The sequence below is a fragment of the Hyaena hyaena genome, unplaced genomic scaffold, assembly GCF_003009895.1.
Source record: "Hyaena hyaena isolate Hyena2069 unplaced genomic scaffold, ASM300989v1 scaffold_0, whole genome shotgun sequence".
NCBI classification, from domain to species: Eukaryota; Metazoa; Chordata; class Mammalia; order Carnivora; family Hyaenidae; genus Hyaena; species Hyaena hyaena.
Window position 1 is genome coordinate 3226642 of NW_024080632.1, and position 18235 is coordinate 3244876.

General features: G+C 44.9%; 1 protein-coding gene across 1 annotated transcript; it reads left to right on the forward strand.

Moving 5' to 3' along the window:
• Nucleotides 1-3008: 3008 nt before the first annotated feature.
• Nucleotides 3009-5041, forward strand: HCAR2 (hydroxycarboxylic acid receptor 2). Its single transcript, XM_039245586.1, has one exon. It carries the CDS (start codon nucleotides 3069-3071, stop codon nucleotides 4155-4157), a length of 1089 nt encoding a protein of 362 aa, XP_039101517.1. The 5' UTR covers nucleotides 3009-3068; the 3' UTR covers nucleotides 4158-5041.
• The last annotated feature ends 13194 nt before the right edge of the window (nucleotides 5042-18235 follow it).

Here is an 18235-nt window from a genome sequence, read left to right on the forward strand (position 1 = left end):
GGCTTTGTCAGTCAAGTGTCTGACTCTTAATCTCAGCTCAGGTCATGATTTCACAGTTCATAGTTTCAAGCTCTTAGCTGGGCTCTGCGCTGACAGTGTGGAACCTGCTTGGGATTCTCTCTCTCCCTCTGTGCCTTGCTCACTCTCTCTCTCTCAAAATAAATACATAAAAACTTTTTAAAAATATTGTTTTGGCTATTTGGGACCTTTTGTGGTTCTATACACATTTCAGAATTATTTGTTCTATTTTTGCAAAAAATGCTATTGGCACTTTGATAAGGGTTGCATTAATTGGTAGATTTCTTTGGGTGGCATTGACATTTTAACGATATTAATTCTTCCAATCCATGAGCATGGAATATATCTTTCCACTGATTTGTGTCTTCTTCAATGTCTTTCATAAATGTCTTGCAGTTTTTGGTGTATAGGTGTTTCACCTTCTTGGTTAAATTTATTCTTGGGTATTTTATTCTTTTTGGTTATCATTGTAAATAGGATTGTTTTCTTCACTTCTCTTTATGATAGTTGTTATTAGTGTAGCCAACATCCTCTTCATCATTATCTTCATCATCCAGTCCTCTGGTTCCTATGGGAATCTAATATTAGACCATTCTGACTCCAATTTACTGTGAAGAGTCTACAAATCCATCCCTTTTACTGAAACTAGGTATGCATCTAAAGAAAGGAATTTCCTATTTTTTAATGTTATTTATTTTTGAGAGACCGTGAAAGAGAGAGAGAGATTATGAGTGGGGGAGGGGCAGAGAGGGAGGGAAACACATAAACTGAAGCAGGCTCCAGGCTCTGAGCTGCCAGCACAGAGCCTGATACGGGGCTCAAACTCAGAAATGGTGAGATCACGACCTGAGGCAAAGTCAGACACTCAACAGACTGAGCCACCCAGGTGCCCCACGAATTTCCTATTTTTAACTCAAAGAGAAGCAGCACAGTTTAGAATCTCTTGTACAGCAAGAATCATAACCAAAATATTAAAGGGTAGAAATGAAAAAAAAAAAAGGGTAGAAATGTTCCGTAAGGCTTTACTCAATTAGACTAAAATGCAAAGAAATGATGTGTGAAATGATGACCTGCTATGAGGCAAAGTTCAAAGTCCTTTTAGGTCCCATTGCTGTACATTTAATTTTCCAAAAAGGGGGGCTTTTAAAATATCATGCCCCAGGGCGCCTGGGTGGCTCAGTCGGTTAAGCGTCCGACTTTGACTCAGGTCATGATCTCACGGTTCGTGGGTTCAAGCCTCGCATTGGGTTCTGTGCTGACAGCCAGCTCAGAGCCTGGAGCCTGCTTCAGATTCTATATCTCCCTCTCTCTCTGACCCTCCTATGCTCACACTGTCTCTCTCTCTCTCAGAAATAAATAAAAACATTAAAAAACATATCATGCCCTTAGTAAGGGGAGGGTGTGCATGTGTGTAGACAGGGGGATACAGGAAATCTCTGCACTTTCTGCTCAGTTTTGCTGTGAATCTAAAACTCTAAAAAATAACACTTACTGATTTCTAAAAATCATGAACTTAAAAATAAATAACTTACTTTAGCACAAAAGCCTATCAAAATCTAACACAAACAAAAACCACAGCTTATCACTTGCAATCCAAACTGGGTTCAAGTTTTCAAACATCTTATGAAATCGTATGCTGTTCTCAAGTATCCCGCCCCCCCGCCACCTTCTAACTAGAGATTAATTACGAAGTTCTGGTGTGGAAAAGCAATCCGTGTTTGTACAGAGAGGATGGCATGGAAACATAAAAAGCAACACATCTGTCCTCATACAATAGACAATTACGGTCTTCTTGGTGTTTCCAAAGAAATTATATACAAGCTGCTGTTTCTTTTCTTTTCTTCTTCTTCTTTTTTTTTACTTTATTTATTTATTTTGAGAGACAGACAGCAGGGGATCAGGGGAGGGGCAGAGAGAGAATCCTAAGCAGGCTCTGCACTATCAGCACAGAGCCTGACGTGGGACTTGAACCCACAAGCCATGAGATCATCACCTGAGCCAAAACCAAGAGTTGGACGCTTAGCTGACTGAGCATGCCCCAGCATGCTACTGTTTCTTAAATCACACTCATGCTAAAGCTTCATACTCATTCATTTTTTTTTTAATGTTTCTTTTTTATTTATTTCTAGGAGAGAGAGAGAGACAGTGTGAGCAGGCAAGGGTCAGAGAGAGAGGGAGACACAGACTCTGAAACAGGCTCCAGGCTCTGAGCTGGCAGTCAGCACAGAGCCCGACGCGGGGCTCGAACCCACGAACCACGAGATCATGACCTAAGCGAAAGTCGGACGCTTAACCGACTAAGCCACCCAGGCGCCCCTCATTCATTTTTTTTTTAATGTTTGTTTATTTTTGAGAGAGACAGATAGACAGAGCACGAGTTGGGGAGGGGCAGAGAGAGAGGGAGACACAGAATCCAAAGCAGGCTCCAGGCTCCGAGCTGTCAGCACAGAGCCTGACATGGGGCTTGAACTCACAAATGGAGAGATCATGACCTGAGCCAAAGTCCGGAACCCAACCGACTGAGCCACCCAAGAGCTGCGCCACCAACCCCCCCCTCCATACTCATTCATAATGTTTCTGGAAAACCAAGCTGCTTAGTACAGGACATTATTATTTCCACTGTTGTTTTGTTCATTATGTAAGCCGACAACTTGCTGGTGAATTAATTCTCTCCTGCTAAGTACTTGGTATGTAGGCACACAGCCTTCCAAAGGGATGCCTTCCACGTGTCAGTAATTCACAAATGGCAGTTGACTTGCCTAAACTTATCCTTTACATTTAGGAAACTGTGGGTTCCTGTCTGCCCAGGGGATTTTTATTACTTGTTTATGCAAACAGCAGATTGCATAAGAGCCTTGCTGGCTTTTTTTTTAAACTTTTTTTTTTTTAAGCGATTTCGTAGTTTCCTGGTAACCATTCAGTCATCTGTTTCAACACCCTGACATGACATAAAGGCGGGCGCTGAACCTCACATTCGCCACTCAGACACACACCTCTTTCCTTGAGCATTCGCTAGGTGAGGCGCTCCCTAGGACGGACTCGCTCTACTCATGAACCTGTACCAGCAGCAGAATCATTTTCTGGAAATAGACAAGAAGAACTGCTGTGTGTTTCGGGACGACTTCATTGCCAATGTGCTGCCGCCGGTGCTGGGGCTGGAGTTTGTGTTCGGGCTCCTGGGCAATGGCCTTGCCCTGTGGATTTTCTGCTTCCACCTCAAGTCCTGGAAATCCAGCCGGATCTTCCTGTTCAACTTGGCCGTGGCTGACTTTCTCCTGATCATCTGCCTGCCGTTCTTGACGGACAACTATGTGAGGAAGTGGGACTGGAGGTTTGGGGACATCCCTTGCCGGCTGATGCTCTTCATGTTGGCCATGAACCGCCAGGGCAGCATCATCTTCCTCACCGTGGTGGCCGTGGACAGGTATTTCCGGGTGGTCCATCCCCACCATGCTCTGAACAAGATCTCCAATCGGACAGCGGCCATCATCTCCTGCCTCCTGTGGGGGGTCACCATTGGCCTGACGGGCCACCTCCTGCACAAAAAGATGGTCAGGAATCGAGATGCGAATTTGTGCAGCAGCTTTAGCATCTGCCATACCTTCCGGTGGCACGATGCCATGTTCCTCCTGGAGTTTGTCTTGCCCCTGGGCATCATCCTGTTCTGCTCGGCCAGAATCATCTGGAGCCTGCGCCAGCGACAAATGGACAGACACGCCAAGATCAAGAGGGCCATCAACTTCATCATGGTGGTGACCATTGTCTTCATCATCTGCTTCCTGCCCAGCGTGGCTGTGCGCATACGCATTTTCTGGCTCTTGCACACCAAGGGTACGAAGAACTGTGATGTCTATCGCTCAGTTGACCTGGCGTTTTTCATCACCCTCAGCTTCACCTACATGAACAGCATGCTGGACCCTTTGGTGTACTACTTCTCCAGCCCGTCTTTTCCCAACTTCTTCTCCACCCTGATTAACCGCTGTCTGCAGAAGAAGACACCACAAGAGCCAGATAATAACCAGAGCACAAGCATGGAGCTCACGGGGGATCTCAGTACGACGAGGAGTGTTCCAGACACTTTAATGGCCAAGTCCAGTGAGCCATGGAACCCATCTTATCTGACCCCAGCTTCTCGCTAAATAGTAAAGCCAAGAAAAGAGACTGTCACCGAGAACCAATGTCTCTGGAGAAATGGGTGGCTGGGTGCACAGAATACCGTCATTAGACTTGGCCTGTGGTTTCCTGGCACTTCCAGATTCAGAGAATCAGACTTAGAGAAGTGGTGTGGGCAGAGTGGGCTGGCGCCTGGTTGCAGAGCGCTGGCAGAGGAATCTTGGAAAGGAGAGCAAAGCTTCTGAAACTTCTGCTTGCTCTCGGACGCTCACAGGACTGAAGACAGCAAAATTGTCCACACCTTCTGCCAAGTAGATTTGAAGCCACAGAGATGTGCATCAGCACCTGTGATTCACTGACCTCTTTCCCTCACCTGCCTGAGACATGGATGGTTCTCAGCTCCTGGCAGGGGATGGGTATCTAGCCTGTAGGTGGACTCCAGCTGGTGAGACCAGCTAAGTGACTGGAGGGGAGTTATTGCCCCTGAAGGGAGGCCAGGCATCATTAAAGTAGCCAGAAGGTCACTTACATTCCAAGGGACCGATTCATCTTTCAGCCAAGCTTTAGCGGAAAAGCACCAGGCAAAGAGACTCACAAATTTTGGTTAATATCTGAGTTTCCAGTAGTGGGAAGAAAGGGATTAGCCAGGGCAGGACTGAGCAAAGCAGTCTTACTAAGAAAAAGGAAAGGCATGTGTGCTACGATGCATTCCTCTCTTCCTGACACTAGTGTGAAGGCTGAGCAGTTAGAGACTTCCGGAGAAGAAAGCTGCTCCCCACCTCTGTTTGCTTTTGTCATTAAAAGGGAGATGCTGTCCAGTGGTTAGAGGGAGAAGGTGCCTCTGGTTCGTTTGCTCGTGTTTGTGTCCTGATGGGAAATCTACCACTTCAATAAACTTGGATATGAGACACACGGTCTGGTGTTGCATGTGTCTGGGTGACAGTTCACAGAAACGGACTTCTTACTTAAGCGGAGACTTTTATGGGTTGTTAACTGTGTCCTGGTAGAAAAAAACCTGAATACTGTAAAGTAAGAAAAGGCTGTGGACGCTGAACTGCACCAAGAGACAGTTAAGTGAAAATCACACCTGCGTTAGGACCAGGATGAGAAAGGGCTGGGAATAAATAAAAAGCAATCTAGTTGGGAAGGGAGGTGCAGACAGGGTTGCAAGAAAACTGTATATTTTATTTAGAGTTCGGTGAATATTGCTGTTACTATTTGTGTATTTAAAAAGGAATCCAGGACTCCTGGGTAGCTCAGCGTCTGACTCTTGGTTTCTGCTCAGGTCACCGTCTCACAGTTTGAGATCGAGCCCTGCATTGGCTCCGTACTGACTCAGAGCCGGCTTGGGATTTTCTGTCTCTCTGTGTCTCTGCCCCTCCCCTTCTCTCATGCACTCTCTCTCTCTCAAAATAAATAAATAGACTTAAAAATAAATAAATAATAAAGCTTGGTGGTTGAAAAAAATGATGTGTCAGAAAAAAAGGAATGGGGACAGACTGAGGCACTTGCACAGGAGGGGGAAGGAAGAATTTCCTATGGAATTATTTCAGTTCCCAGTTCTGGGATGGAAAGGAGACCTACTGGTTTGAGCCTGTGATCCATCCAAGTTTCTGTTACGCTTTCATCCCCAGCCGGTTGCTCCTTGATTCTTTGGCAAGATGAGACTTGCTCTGACATCCTGACTCAGAAACAGATAAGAAAGGTAGATGCTCAGACTCCCATCCGTAGTTGGACGGCAGTAAATGAAGAGCAACAGACATAAACGTTCTCATTGTGAAGTGTTTTCAGAGCACTTTGCTTGCCAGGTTCTCCAGTCCATTCCTAGAAATAGAAAGTTAAAGCAGAAATCACCTTCTTAAAGAGGAAGAGATCACAGATCTGAGCTCAGACGGAAGGAGTAGTACCCCACCCCCACCCCCGCAAATGCATGAGTCAGCAGGGAGCCCGGCTGTGAAACTCTGACCTGTTCAGAGTTAACTTACATTCATTCATTTATTTGTTCATGAGTTCCACCAACTTTTTTTTTTTTAAGTAGGCTCCACACCCAATGTGGGGCTTGAATTCATGACCCTGAGATTCAGAGCTGCCTGCTTTACTGACTGAGCCAGCCAGGCGCCCCTCCATCCGCTCTCAGGTATCAAGCACCAACTACGTGCCAGAGGCTGTGCTGGGTCGTTGGTGCAAATAGTACAAGGAACAAGGTACCCAGACCGTCTTCTTACAGAACTCACCTTCAGGGTGGGGAGACAGACAGAAAAGTAAAACAGGGACTAGAAAGGGAACTGGGGACAGTTGGGAGTATTACGAAGACAGCAAAGCAGGTGACAGGCTTCAAAGGGAGGGATCTGGGATGACTGGGAAGGTCTCTATAAGGAGTGACCTTGACCTGTGCCATAAATGACAAGGCAGAGCAAAATGTGGAAAACTCTGGGGGAAGCACATTCTAGCCAGCGGTGATGGTGACGGGAACCACAAAGGTCCTTGAGGTGAGACTCAGTTGGTGTGTGTGAATGTACTGTGTCCTGGGGCCACCATAGCAAAGTACCAATCTGGGAGTTTAAAACAACAAAAATGTGGGCCGCCTGGGTGGCTCAGCCGGTTAAGCGTCCAACTCTTGGTTTCGGCTCAGGTCATGATCTCACGGTTGGTGAGAAGGAGCCCTCTGTCAGGCTCTCTGCTGTCAGCGTAGAGCCCACTTTGCATCCTCTGTTCCATTCTCTCTCTGCCTCTCCTCTGCTCATGCACGTGCTCGCTGTCTCTCTCTCAAAAATAAATAGACATTGGGGCGCCTGGGTGGCTTAGTCGGTTAAGCGTCCGACTTTCGCTTAGGTCATGATCTCGCGGTTCGTGGGTTCGAGCCCCGCGTCAGGCTCTGTGCTGACTGCCAGCTCAGAGCCTGGAGCCTGTTTCAGAGTCTGTGTCTCCCTCTCTCTCTGACCCTCCCCTGCTCACGCTGTCTTTCTCTCTCCTAGAAATAAATAAAAAACATTAAAAAAAATTAAAAAAAAATAGACATTAAGGAAAAAAAGAGTTGGGTGCTTAACCAACTGAGCCACCCAGGCACCCCTAGAACTGAAACTCTGAGGAAATTCTTTGATGGTTGAGGCTGGGCTGTTTGGATTATCACGTCTTATTATAACTGTGTAACTCAGGGCCTCATAAATGCAAGTAACTGAATCCACTTCAAATCAGCTTAAGTAAAAAATGAAAAATAAAAAGAGAGGAAAGATACTAGCATATCTCGCAGAAATGGAGAGAGAGAGAGAGTTAAACAGGGTTGGGCAGCTCCAGGAGACCAGCTCACAGCCCTTCACCCTAACGCTTAGCCATGAACTTGACTGAACCCCTCCATACCTGTGTGTCTCTCCCCGGTCAGATTCTCATGTGAGAGAAGTTGCCTGGGGTCCGAAACCATTCTCTAGAAAAGAGTCATGAAGACAAGTCACACAGCAGCTGTGCAAAGGGCATTTTATTTTATTTGTTTTTAAAGTTTATTTATTTATTTTGAGAGAGAGTGAGAGTGAGCATGAGTGGGAGAGAGGCTGAGAGAGAGAGAATCCTAAGCAGGCTCTATACTGTCAGTTCAGAGCCCGATGTCGGGCTTGAACTCACAAACTGTGAGATCATGACCTGAGCTGAAATCAAGAGTTGGTCACTTAACCTACTGAGCCACCCAGGCGCCCTGCAAAGGATATTTTAAAATTACTGTTTGGGTAAAGACATGCTCTCTGTCAGATGTTCCTCAGATAACATTCCAGATCACCTTCCATGTCACTCATACATAGCATGTTTGGACCTTCAGTGGACCTCAATCTCTCTCTACGCAAATGTCTGCCATGTTATAAGATGGTGGTCCCAAAGAATGGAGAAACAATCTGTCAACCTTTGGAAGCAACACAGTTCACACACCCCATTTCCATTCAGATGTGGAATTCCAGATGTGAGTCCTAGAGCCCTTCAGAAGGCCTTCCTGGAGAATTAAATTCTTCATTATTTTAGATGTTGCTTCATAAACTCGGGGCAAAGAAATACTCTTTGGCAGGTGTAGCTGCAGGGACTTCCTGGCCATGACGAAGTTTTGTGTCTTCTACAGCAAATGAAACATGACTATTTTGCAACTGGTGCTGTTGCTATTCTCTTGGAGCTCAAATGTAAGATTTGGCCACCTTGACTCTTCAGGGAGGAGGGGTTTGCATGCGGCATCACGAACGTCAGGCCTGACCCATAGACCACAATCCCACGGCCCTGGCAAATGAAAAGCAAGCCCTTCAAGCATCTTAGCAAATATTGATACACTCAGTATTCTGGCCACACCCACAGAGGGATTTACGGCCATCAGGGTACATGACATTCAAAGAGAGAAAAATGAATTGGCCCACTGATGTCATCAGGTTGATAAACTGGTTTCTTTCCAGCATACTTACAAAATATCCCTTCTCTTGATTGTGATGGTTCAGTAGGAAAATGGTATTAATGATCTGATTCTTTTTTTTTTAAGGTTTTTTTTTTTTTTTTTTTTTAAAGTAATCTATATACCTGGGGCACCTGGGTGGCTCAGTTGGTTAAGCATATGACTCTTGATTTCAGTTCAGGTCATTTTCTCACCATTTGTGAGTTCGAGCCCCACATCAGGTTCTCTGCTGTCAGTGCAAAGCCTGCTTCAGATACTGTCTCTCCCTCTCTCTCTACCTCCCCGACTCGCATGGGCACTGCCATACACTCTCTCTGACTCTCAAAAACAAATAAAAATTTTAAAAAGAGAAGAGTCTTTAAAAAACGTAATGTCTACACCCAACATGGGGCTCGAACTCACAACCCTGAGATCAAGAGTCTCATGGTCTACTGACTGAGCCAGCCAGGCACCCCTGCTTTTGGTTTTCATAAAGCAACATGAGACAAAGACAGACTTACAATCAGAGAGACACTACTTTCTTCATCATCATCATTTAATTGCTACCAAGTATCATAGGTAAGATTTGCTCTCTGCTACCTGTCGGACACTGAGCTAAGTGTTTTAAATTTAAAAAAAAAATTGTTTTTAATTTTTATTTATTTTTGAGAGAGAGACAGAGAGAGAGACAGAGAGAGAGAGCACAAGCAGGGGAAAGACAGAGAGAGGAAGACAGAATCTGAAACAGGCTCCAGGCTCCAAGCTGTCAGCACAGAGCCTGATGCGGGCTCGAACCCACGAACTATGAGATCATGACCTGAGCCGAAGTCAGAAGCTTTACCAACTGAGCCACTCAGGAGCCCCTGAGCTAAGTGTCTTATATAGGTGATCTCACCTCATCGTCTCAATAATTTCATAGGGGAAGGGCTATTTCCATTTCACAGATAAGGGAACTGAGGCCCAGAGAGTTTAAGTAATTAATTTTCCTGAGGCCAACAACTTATGAGTGAGTGAGGGACCAGAACAAAGGCAAGCAGTCTGATTCCAGGGTCTTTGCCTTTAATGTTCTGAAAAAATGCAAAGCGAGAGATGAGCAACCTCAAGTGAAAAAGGTAGGGTGAATACTTTGATCCATTTGGGGTCAACATTCCCAGAACTTTCCAGGCTGCCCAACAATTTAGGCCCCCAGCACCTCCCAGGTCCAGGCTGGGGTCAGCCTGGCATACTGCCTTGCACCTGAAGGGTGCTCTATAAATATTTGTTTCCCTTCTTCAAAGCTAACTGGTGCTGGACCCTTTTCATCCTTCTTGTCTTTCTAAAGAAGCTACCTTTTCACAAGGAAGCAGATCTGGGATATTCACTGTAACAGCCTTTGTAAGAGTGAACAACAGGAAAAAACCATGCCCAGTAGTAACAAAATAGGCACATAGTGATACAGGCTCCCAATGGAATACTATAGAGCAGTGAAAAGGAAAGCAAAGCTAATTGTGTCAATAGGACCAAATCTTGAGCATAATATCTAGAACAGAAAGCAAGTTGTCAAAAGATATATTCCATATGATAACATTTATGTGAATGTTTAAAACATGCTAAACAATATAACATGGCTTTCGGAAACATCAAAATATAACAAAACAAAATTGCAGGTGAGAAGGATGCACTGTAACTACAGAGTAGGGATTAACTTCGTGGAGGGAGGGAGACGGTGTGGAAGGGAGGCCTCAACTGTATCTGTAATGCTTTTACTTCATTTTTAGTATATGTGCTGCTGAAGTGAGCACTTACTTCATTTTTTTTAAAGTAGACTTTTATCCCAATGTGGGGCTTGAACTCATGACCTTGATACCAAGACTGCACTGAGATCAAGAATCAGACGCCTAACAGACTGAGCTATCCAGGTGCCCTGCTTGTACTTCATTTTAAAAGAAAAATCTGCAGCAGTGCCTGGATGACTGAGTCAGTTAAGCATCCAACTTTGGCTCAGGTCATGATCTCACAGTTCGTGAGTTTGAGCCCTTTGTCAGGCTCTTTGCTGACAGCCTGGAGCCTGCTTGGGATTCTCTGTCTCTCTCTCTCTGACCTTCCCTCACTTGTGTGCATTCTTCTCTCTCTCTCTCTCTCTCTCTCTCTCTCTTTCTCAAAAACAAATACATAAACTTTTTTTAAAAAAGGGATCTGGGGAGCCTGGGTAGCTCAGTTGGTTAAGCATCTGACTCTTGATCTCAGCTCAGGTCATGATCTCAAGGTTCTTGGTTTGAGCCCCACATCGGGCTGTGTGCTGAGGATGCAGAACCTGCTTGAGACTCTCTCTCTCCTTCTCTCTGCCCCTCCCCTACTTGTGCGCGCGCGCGCTCTCAAAATAAATAAAGAAACTAAAAAGAAAAAGGATCTGCAAATGTCCCTCAGCGAGTAAATGGTTAAACCAAGTGTGGACCACCCATGCTGTGGAATGTTACTTAGCAATAAGAAGGAATAGACTATTGATGCATCAACTTGGATGGATCTCACGGACATTTTACCGAGTAGAGGGGGGAAACGCTAATCTTAAAAAGTTGCATATTGTACAACCCATTTCTGTGATATTCTTAAAATGATAAAATATAAAGAAGAATATAGATCAGTGGTTCGAGGGGTTAGCGAAGAGGGGGACAGGCATGGTATAACAAGACGATATTTGTTTAGGGTGAGAACCACTGGTGTTTTTTTTTTTTTCTTTAAGTTTACCTATTTTGAGAGAGAGAGAGAGCATGGGGGAAGGAGACAGAATCCCAAGCAGGCTCTGTGCTGTCACTGCAGAGCCTGACTCAGGGCTAGATCTCACAAATGGTGAGATCATGACCTGAGCCGAAATCAAGAGTAGGGTGTTTAAGTTCTAAGCCACCCCGGTGCCCTGAGTGAGAATCATTTGTATCTTGAATGTGGTGGTGGTCATACAGAATTTATGTATACAATGAAATGTCATAGAATTATAACAAAGATGTAAAAGAAGAAGCGGGAAGGGAGGAAGGAAGGGAAAGGAAAGGAGGAAGAAAAAGAAAGAGTATGTGGAAAAACTGGTGAAATCTGAGGGATGTCTGTACACTAGTTAATTTTATTGGGCAAATATCAATTTTCTGATGTTGATCGTCTAGTAGTTATGTAAGGTGCCATCGTTGACGGAAGCTGAGTGACGGGAGAATGGAACCTCACTGTACTATTTCTGTAAATTTGTGAGTCTATAATTCAAAATAAAACGTTAAAAAATAAAAAAGTTCTGAAGTAAATGGAACCAACTCGTAACATGTGTTAAATCTCAGTGGTAGGAATGTGAGTGTTTCATGAATTTTTATTCTTTATGAGCATGAGCATTTAGGGTGTATGTACACACACACACACACACACACACTCGTGCGTGCGCATATGTTATCTGAAAGGACTTCCGGGCAGACACTACTACCCATTCTGTTGATGAGGCTTCATTTATCTGATTCAGCTTCTCCTCCACCTGCTTTTCCATCCCCCCCCACCACCACCCAAATGCCAACAGATGCCCTGTATATTTTAAAGATTTTATGGCTAGCCACTTGGGAAACAGATAAAAGATAACTAAAAATAAGCTTGTTTATAAAAAGTCAACAAGATTAAAAACTCTTACAAAATGATTGTGGAAAACTTCATACTGAAGTGAAAGAAGCCAGACACAAAAGGCCACACAGTGTATCGCACTGATAGGGAATGTCCAGAACAGGTAAATCCAGAGAGACGGAAGGTAGATTGGTAGCTGCCAGGGGCTGGGTAGAGAGATTGGGAAGTGAATGCTAAAGGGTATGGGGTCTCCTTTGGGGTGATAAATATAGATAGAGGTGGTGGTTGTACGATATTATGAATGTACGAAGCACCAGTCACTTAAGCGTCTGACTCTTGATTTCGGCTCCGGTCATGATCTCACAGTTCGTGGGTTCAAGACCCACATCAGGCTTTCCATTGCTATCGAGGAACGTGCTTCGGATCTTCTTTCTCCGTCTCTCTGTCCCTCCTCCACTTGCTCTCTCTCAAAAATAAGTAAACATTGAAAAAAAAAACAACAATATTGTGAATGTCTAAATGCCACTAAACTGTTCACTTTAAAATGGTTCATTTTACGTTATGTGAATTTCAGCTGATTAAAACAGACAAACAAAAGCCACTTGCGAGCAGCCTCTGGAGTTACTGACCCTGTCTCCGGGGCATCTCCCTCCCATCCCACACTCCTCCTCTGTCCCCAGTCCTCTCCTGTGTCAGGCAAGTTCTCTCTTCCCCAGAGACGGTGAAGGTGGAGTTTGGGCGGAACATTAAGTATGAGCCCGTGTCTCCTGTGGTTGCTGGTAACCCCTCGATTGGGTAATTCTCATATAAACATTTTCCCTATTTCTTGGAGTAAGACATGGAGCCAAAGTGTCTGTTTGACTAAATTCCTTTGTTGAAGTCCTAACCCCCAGGACCTTAGAATGGAACTGTATGTGGAGACAGGTTCTTTAAAGAGGAATTAAGTTAAAATGAGGTCATTAGGACGGCCCGGATCCAACAGAGCTGGCATCCTTATAACAAGAGGAGGTTAGGGGGCACCTGGGTGGCTCAGTTGGTTAATGGTCCGACTCTTGATTTCAGCTCAGGTACTGATCTCATGGTTCATGAGTTCGAGCCCTCTGTCGGGCTCTGCACTTTTAGCTTGGGACTCTCTCTCTCCCTCTCTCTCTCTGTCCCTCTCTTGGTCTCTCCCTCTCTCAAACATAAATAAACTTAAAAAAAAAAAAAGAGGAAGAGGAGGAGGAGGTTAGGACACAGACACACACACACAGGGAAGTCTGGTGAGGACGCAGGGAGAAGATGGCTGTCAACAAACCAAGGAGAGAGGCCCCAGAAGAAATAACCCCATGGACTCATTGAACTTGGACTTCTGGCCTCCAGCACTGTGAGAATTAAATTCCTGTTGTTTAAGCCCCCAGTCTGTGGACCCTTGTCATGGTGGCCCTCCTGACTAACAGGGTCTGATCATCCCTGTGTGCTGCAGCCAGCCAGGGGCTCCAGAATTCAGCTGGAATGCCCTGTGTGTTTACTTAAAACCACTTATCACCTATAAATGTGAAGAGAATTTGACACAAGGCCTGCTGTGCTACACAGCAGAGAAATTCAACTTTAGAAAAAGTAGAATAACACTAAGGACAGGTGGACTTTTCATCGGCAAACATTGCCCAACTGCTGCTTCTCTCTCTTCATCTACCTTTTGTTCAATGATGGAAACCCGTCTCAGAACTTATTAAAATGCATTCTTGAAAAAATGGAATGAGGGATAAAAATTAGTTCTCTAGAGTTCCTGTAGAACTCACTTATAATTTTATTTTTTATTTATTTATTTTTTTAGGCTTATTAATTTTTGCGAGAGAGAGGAAGGGGCAGAGAGAGAGGGGGACAGAGCACCCAAAGTGGGTTCTGCACTGACAGCAGAGAGCCTGATGCAGGATTTGAACCCACGAACTGTGTCACTCATGATTTTTTAAAAACATGTATCTTGGGGGTGCCTGGCTGGCGCCCCATAATATATGTGACTCTTGATCATGGGGTCATGAGTTCAAGCCCCACAGTGGGAGTAGAGCTTATGTTAAAAGAAAAACATATGGGCCACCTGGCTGGCTCAGTCAGTAAAGCATGCAACTCTTGATCTCTGGGTTGTAAGTTTGAACCCATGTTGGGTGTAGAGATTACTTAAAAACAGAATCTGTATGTTAACTAACTGAAATTTAAATAAAAATTTGAAAAGAAAAAACTTAAAAAAATAAAATCTTAAAAAAACCCTGTATTTGTATATATACATATATAAAGATATATATATATATTTTAAAGATGCTTTATTTATTTATTTTGAGAGAGAGAGAGCACATAACCAGGGGAGGGGCAGACAGATAGAGAAAGAGGGAGAGAGAGAGGGAGAGAGAGAGAGAGAGAGAGAAAGGGAGAGAGAGAGAATCCCAAGCAGGCTCAGAGCTGTCAGTGAAGAGCCCTGCACAAGGGTTGAACTCACAAACTGTGAGACGATGACCTGAGCTGAGTTGGTTAAGCATCCTACTCTTGATTTTGGCTCACGTCATGATCTCATGGCTTTTAGAATAGAGCCCCAAGTCAGGCTCTGCACTGACAGCGAGGAATCTGCTTAGGATTCTCAATCTCTCCCTCTCTCTCTGCCCCTCCCCTGCTTGTGTGCACTCTCTCTCTCTCTCTTTCAAAATAAATAAATACACAAACTTAAAAACAAAACAAAACAAAAAACAGGGGCTCCTGAGTGGCTCAGTCAGCTAAGCATCTGACTGTTGATTTTGGCTCAGGTCATGATCTCATGGTTGTGAAATCGAGCCCTGCATCCAGCACTGCGCTGTGGGGAGCCTGCTTGAGATCCTCTCTCTTCCTCTTGCTCTGCCCCTCCCTGACTTTCTCTCTCTCTCTCTCAAAATAAATAAACACTTAAAAAACCTACTCAAATGATTATAGTCAACCCAGGAAAAAAGCTTTCCTCAGTCTTCTTATCTACTATTATTATTTCTAACAAAGAATCTTCACCTAAAGCTCCTAATAGTAATTTTTCTAAAACAAAAATTGCACTGTATCTCTTTTCTTACTTCAGAAACTTCAACTGCCAACAGAATAAAGTTCAAACTCAGCATGGATGGCATTTCCCTGCCTGGCTACCTGGAACCAGCCTGCTATGGGGGAACTGAAAGAGAATGGCCTTTGCAATCAGACGTTCCAGGGACGAAATTCCAGCTCTACCACCCACAGTCAGGGGCCCGGGAAGAAGAGAACGAAAGAGGCCTAGGACCTTTCCAGCTTTTGATGCTCCTGATTTATTTTCCTACTCAGATACAGTTCACACACTATAAAATTCATCCTTTGTTTTTTTTTAAAAATGTTTTATTTATTTCTAGAAGAGAGAGACAGCGTGAGCAGGGGAGGGTCAGAGAGAGAGGGAGTCACAGACTGAAACAGGCTCCAGGCTCCGAGCTGGCAGTCAGCACAGAGCCCGACGCAGGGCTCGAACCCACAAACCGCGAGATCATGACCTAAGCAAAAGTCGGAAAGTCAGACGCTTAACTGACTAAGCCACCCAGGCGCCCCATCCATCCTTTGTTTTTTTAAGCTTACTTACTTTGCTGGGTATCTTGTGCTGGACACTTTTTTACTTTCAGACACGTGCCAACAAGGGCTGAGAGCGGGCACACAGATTTCAACTTACATCAATGCCCATCCTGGTCCTTCCCATTGATGGTTCAGCCAGCGCTTTCCTGTGCTTCTCAACAGCCCAGTAGCCCATCCTTTATCACAGATAGAGCGAAATAAAGATGGGATTGAGGTGAACCAACCCACCAGCAGAGGGGAGCCAGAGAGAGAGACACACACAGTCCTGTGGATTCTGGCGGCCACAGGCAAGTCCCCGGTGTCTGGCCAGGTGTCCTTGGTCCGGGCTGGCTTCCAGACATCAGCCAGGTTCCCAGCCACCTGCGCCATTTTTCAAGAAACCAGTATGCCGTGCAAACCAGTATGCAGCTCCCAAGGACCCCGGCATCAAGTTCTCAACCTCGTTCCAGCCCAGGACACCTACCAAATACATACGTGCACTTGATCTTAGCCAAAAAGCTGGGAAATGATAAATCTGCCCTTGTAAAGTGTACAACTCGGTGGGTTTTAGTGTATTCAGAGTGTTGTGCAGTTATCTCCTCTGATTCCAAAACTTCTTAATCACCCAGAAAGTCCTGAGCCCATTAGCAGTTCTGTACACTTTCTGCAGCCTCTGGCAAACACAGATCTACCTTCTGTTTTATGGTTATGATATATATGTGTATATATGTATATATATTTTTTTACTAATTTATTTAAAATTTTTTTTAACATTTATTTTTTTGAAAGACAGAGAGGGACAGACCAGAGTGGTGGAGGGGCAGAGAGAGAGGGAGCACAGAATCTGAAGCAGGCTCCATCCAGGCTCTGAGCTGTCAGCACAGAGCCCGACGCAGGGCTCGAATCCATGAACCGTGAGTTCATGACCTGAGCCAAAGTCAGACACTTAACCAACTGAGCCACTCAGGTGTCCCCGGTTATGATACATTTTTTTAAAAATAAAGAAATGCCAGGGTGCCCAGCTGGCTCTTTTAGTGGAGCAGGTGACTATTGATCTTGGACTCGTGAGTTCGAGCCTCATGTTGAATGTAGGGCTTCCTTTAAAAAAATGAAGAGGGTACCTGGGTGGCTCAGTTGGTTAAGCGTCCAACTTCAGCTCAGGTCATGATCTCATGGCTTGTGAGCTTGAGCCCTGTGTCAGGCTCTGTGCTGACGGCTCGGAGCCTGGAGCCTGCTTCAGATTCTGTGTCTCCCTCTCTGCTCCTCCCCTCTTCATTCTCTCTCTCTGTCTCTTAAAAATAAATAAACGTTAAAAAAAGTAAAAATAATAAAATTTAAAAAATGAAGAAAGGCCATAACAGGGTTAGAAAAATTGTGAGGAAGTCTTAATCAAGACTTCCCTCCCCATCCTCATTTCGGTGCCTGTTCTTCTGGGTTGGGTTCAACAGGTGTAAATGAGGCCTTGGACTCTGGTGAGGTGTAGACAGGAAAACCCACCAGGGGCTTTCTCTCCTGTCTATTATTGCTGGTCAGGAGACCAGAAAATGGCCCTTAACTTAGATATGAAGACCAGTGATGGTTAAAATATGTCCACAAATGCTTTGGCACTCTCCTTTCACAAGATGGGGTCTAATTTGCCTCTGCTTGAATGTAGGTCAGACTTAGTGACTTTCTTTTCATACATAGAATGTGGTAGAAATGATGCTCTCTGACTTCCAAAACAAGGCACTAAAAAGATATAGCTTTTGCCTTTCTCTCTCTCTCTCTCTCTCTGTTGGCTCACCACATTGGGAGGAAAGCGCAGGCCACATGCAGAGGCCGTGTAGGACTGCTCTGGCTAATGCTTCCAGCTAGATCCTGAGCTGACAGCCAGCTCCACAGCCAGCAAGGTCACCCTCATGAGCATATGACCTGGGCACTCGGCTGAGGGCCTCATGGTCAGAAGAACCCAAGGTCTATTTTAAAGCTCTGCCATCAGCATTTTGAAATTCTTTTTGGTTTTTGGTTTTTTTTTTTAAGTAATCTCTATGCCTTACATGGGACTTGAACTCACAACCCTGAAATTAAGAGTTGCATGGTCTACTGACTTAGACAGCCAGGTGCCCAAGCACCTTGAAATTCTCAGTAATTTTTAAAACAGGCCATGATCTCACAGTTCGCGGGATGGAGCCTTGCCTCAGGCTCTGCACTGACAGCACTGAGCCTGCTTGGGATTCTCTCTCTCTCCCTCTGTCTCTATCCCTCCCTTGCTCATGCTCACTCATGCTCTTTCTCTCTCTCAAATTAAATAAATAAATAAGTTTTTAAAATAAAATCTTACCCTAGTCAGTCCTTAATGACTTTGCACTTTGTGCTGGGGCCTGCGAATTAGGTACACCATTCTGACAGCCAGATGTGTGAGACAGGGAGCCTTCAGATGGTTGCAGTCCCAGCCTCTGTGTCCTTCCATTCAAAGAAATTTTTTTAATGCTTATCTATTTTTCAGAGAGACAGAGACAGAGTGTTGAGTGGGGGTGGGGGGGGGGTTGGGGGGGCAGAGAGAGAGGGAGACACAGAGTCTGAAGCAGGTTCCAGGCTCTGAGCTGT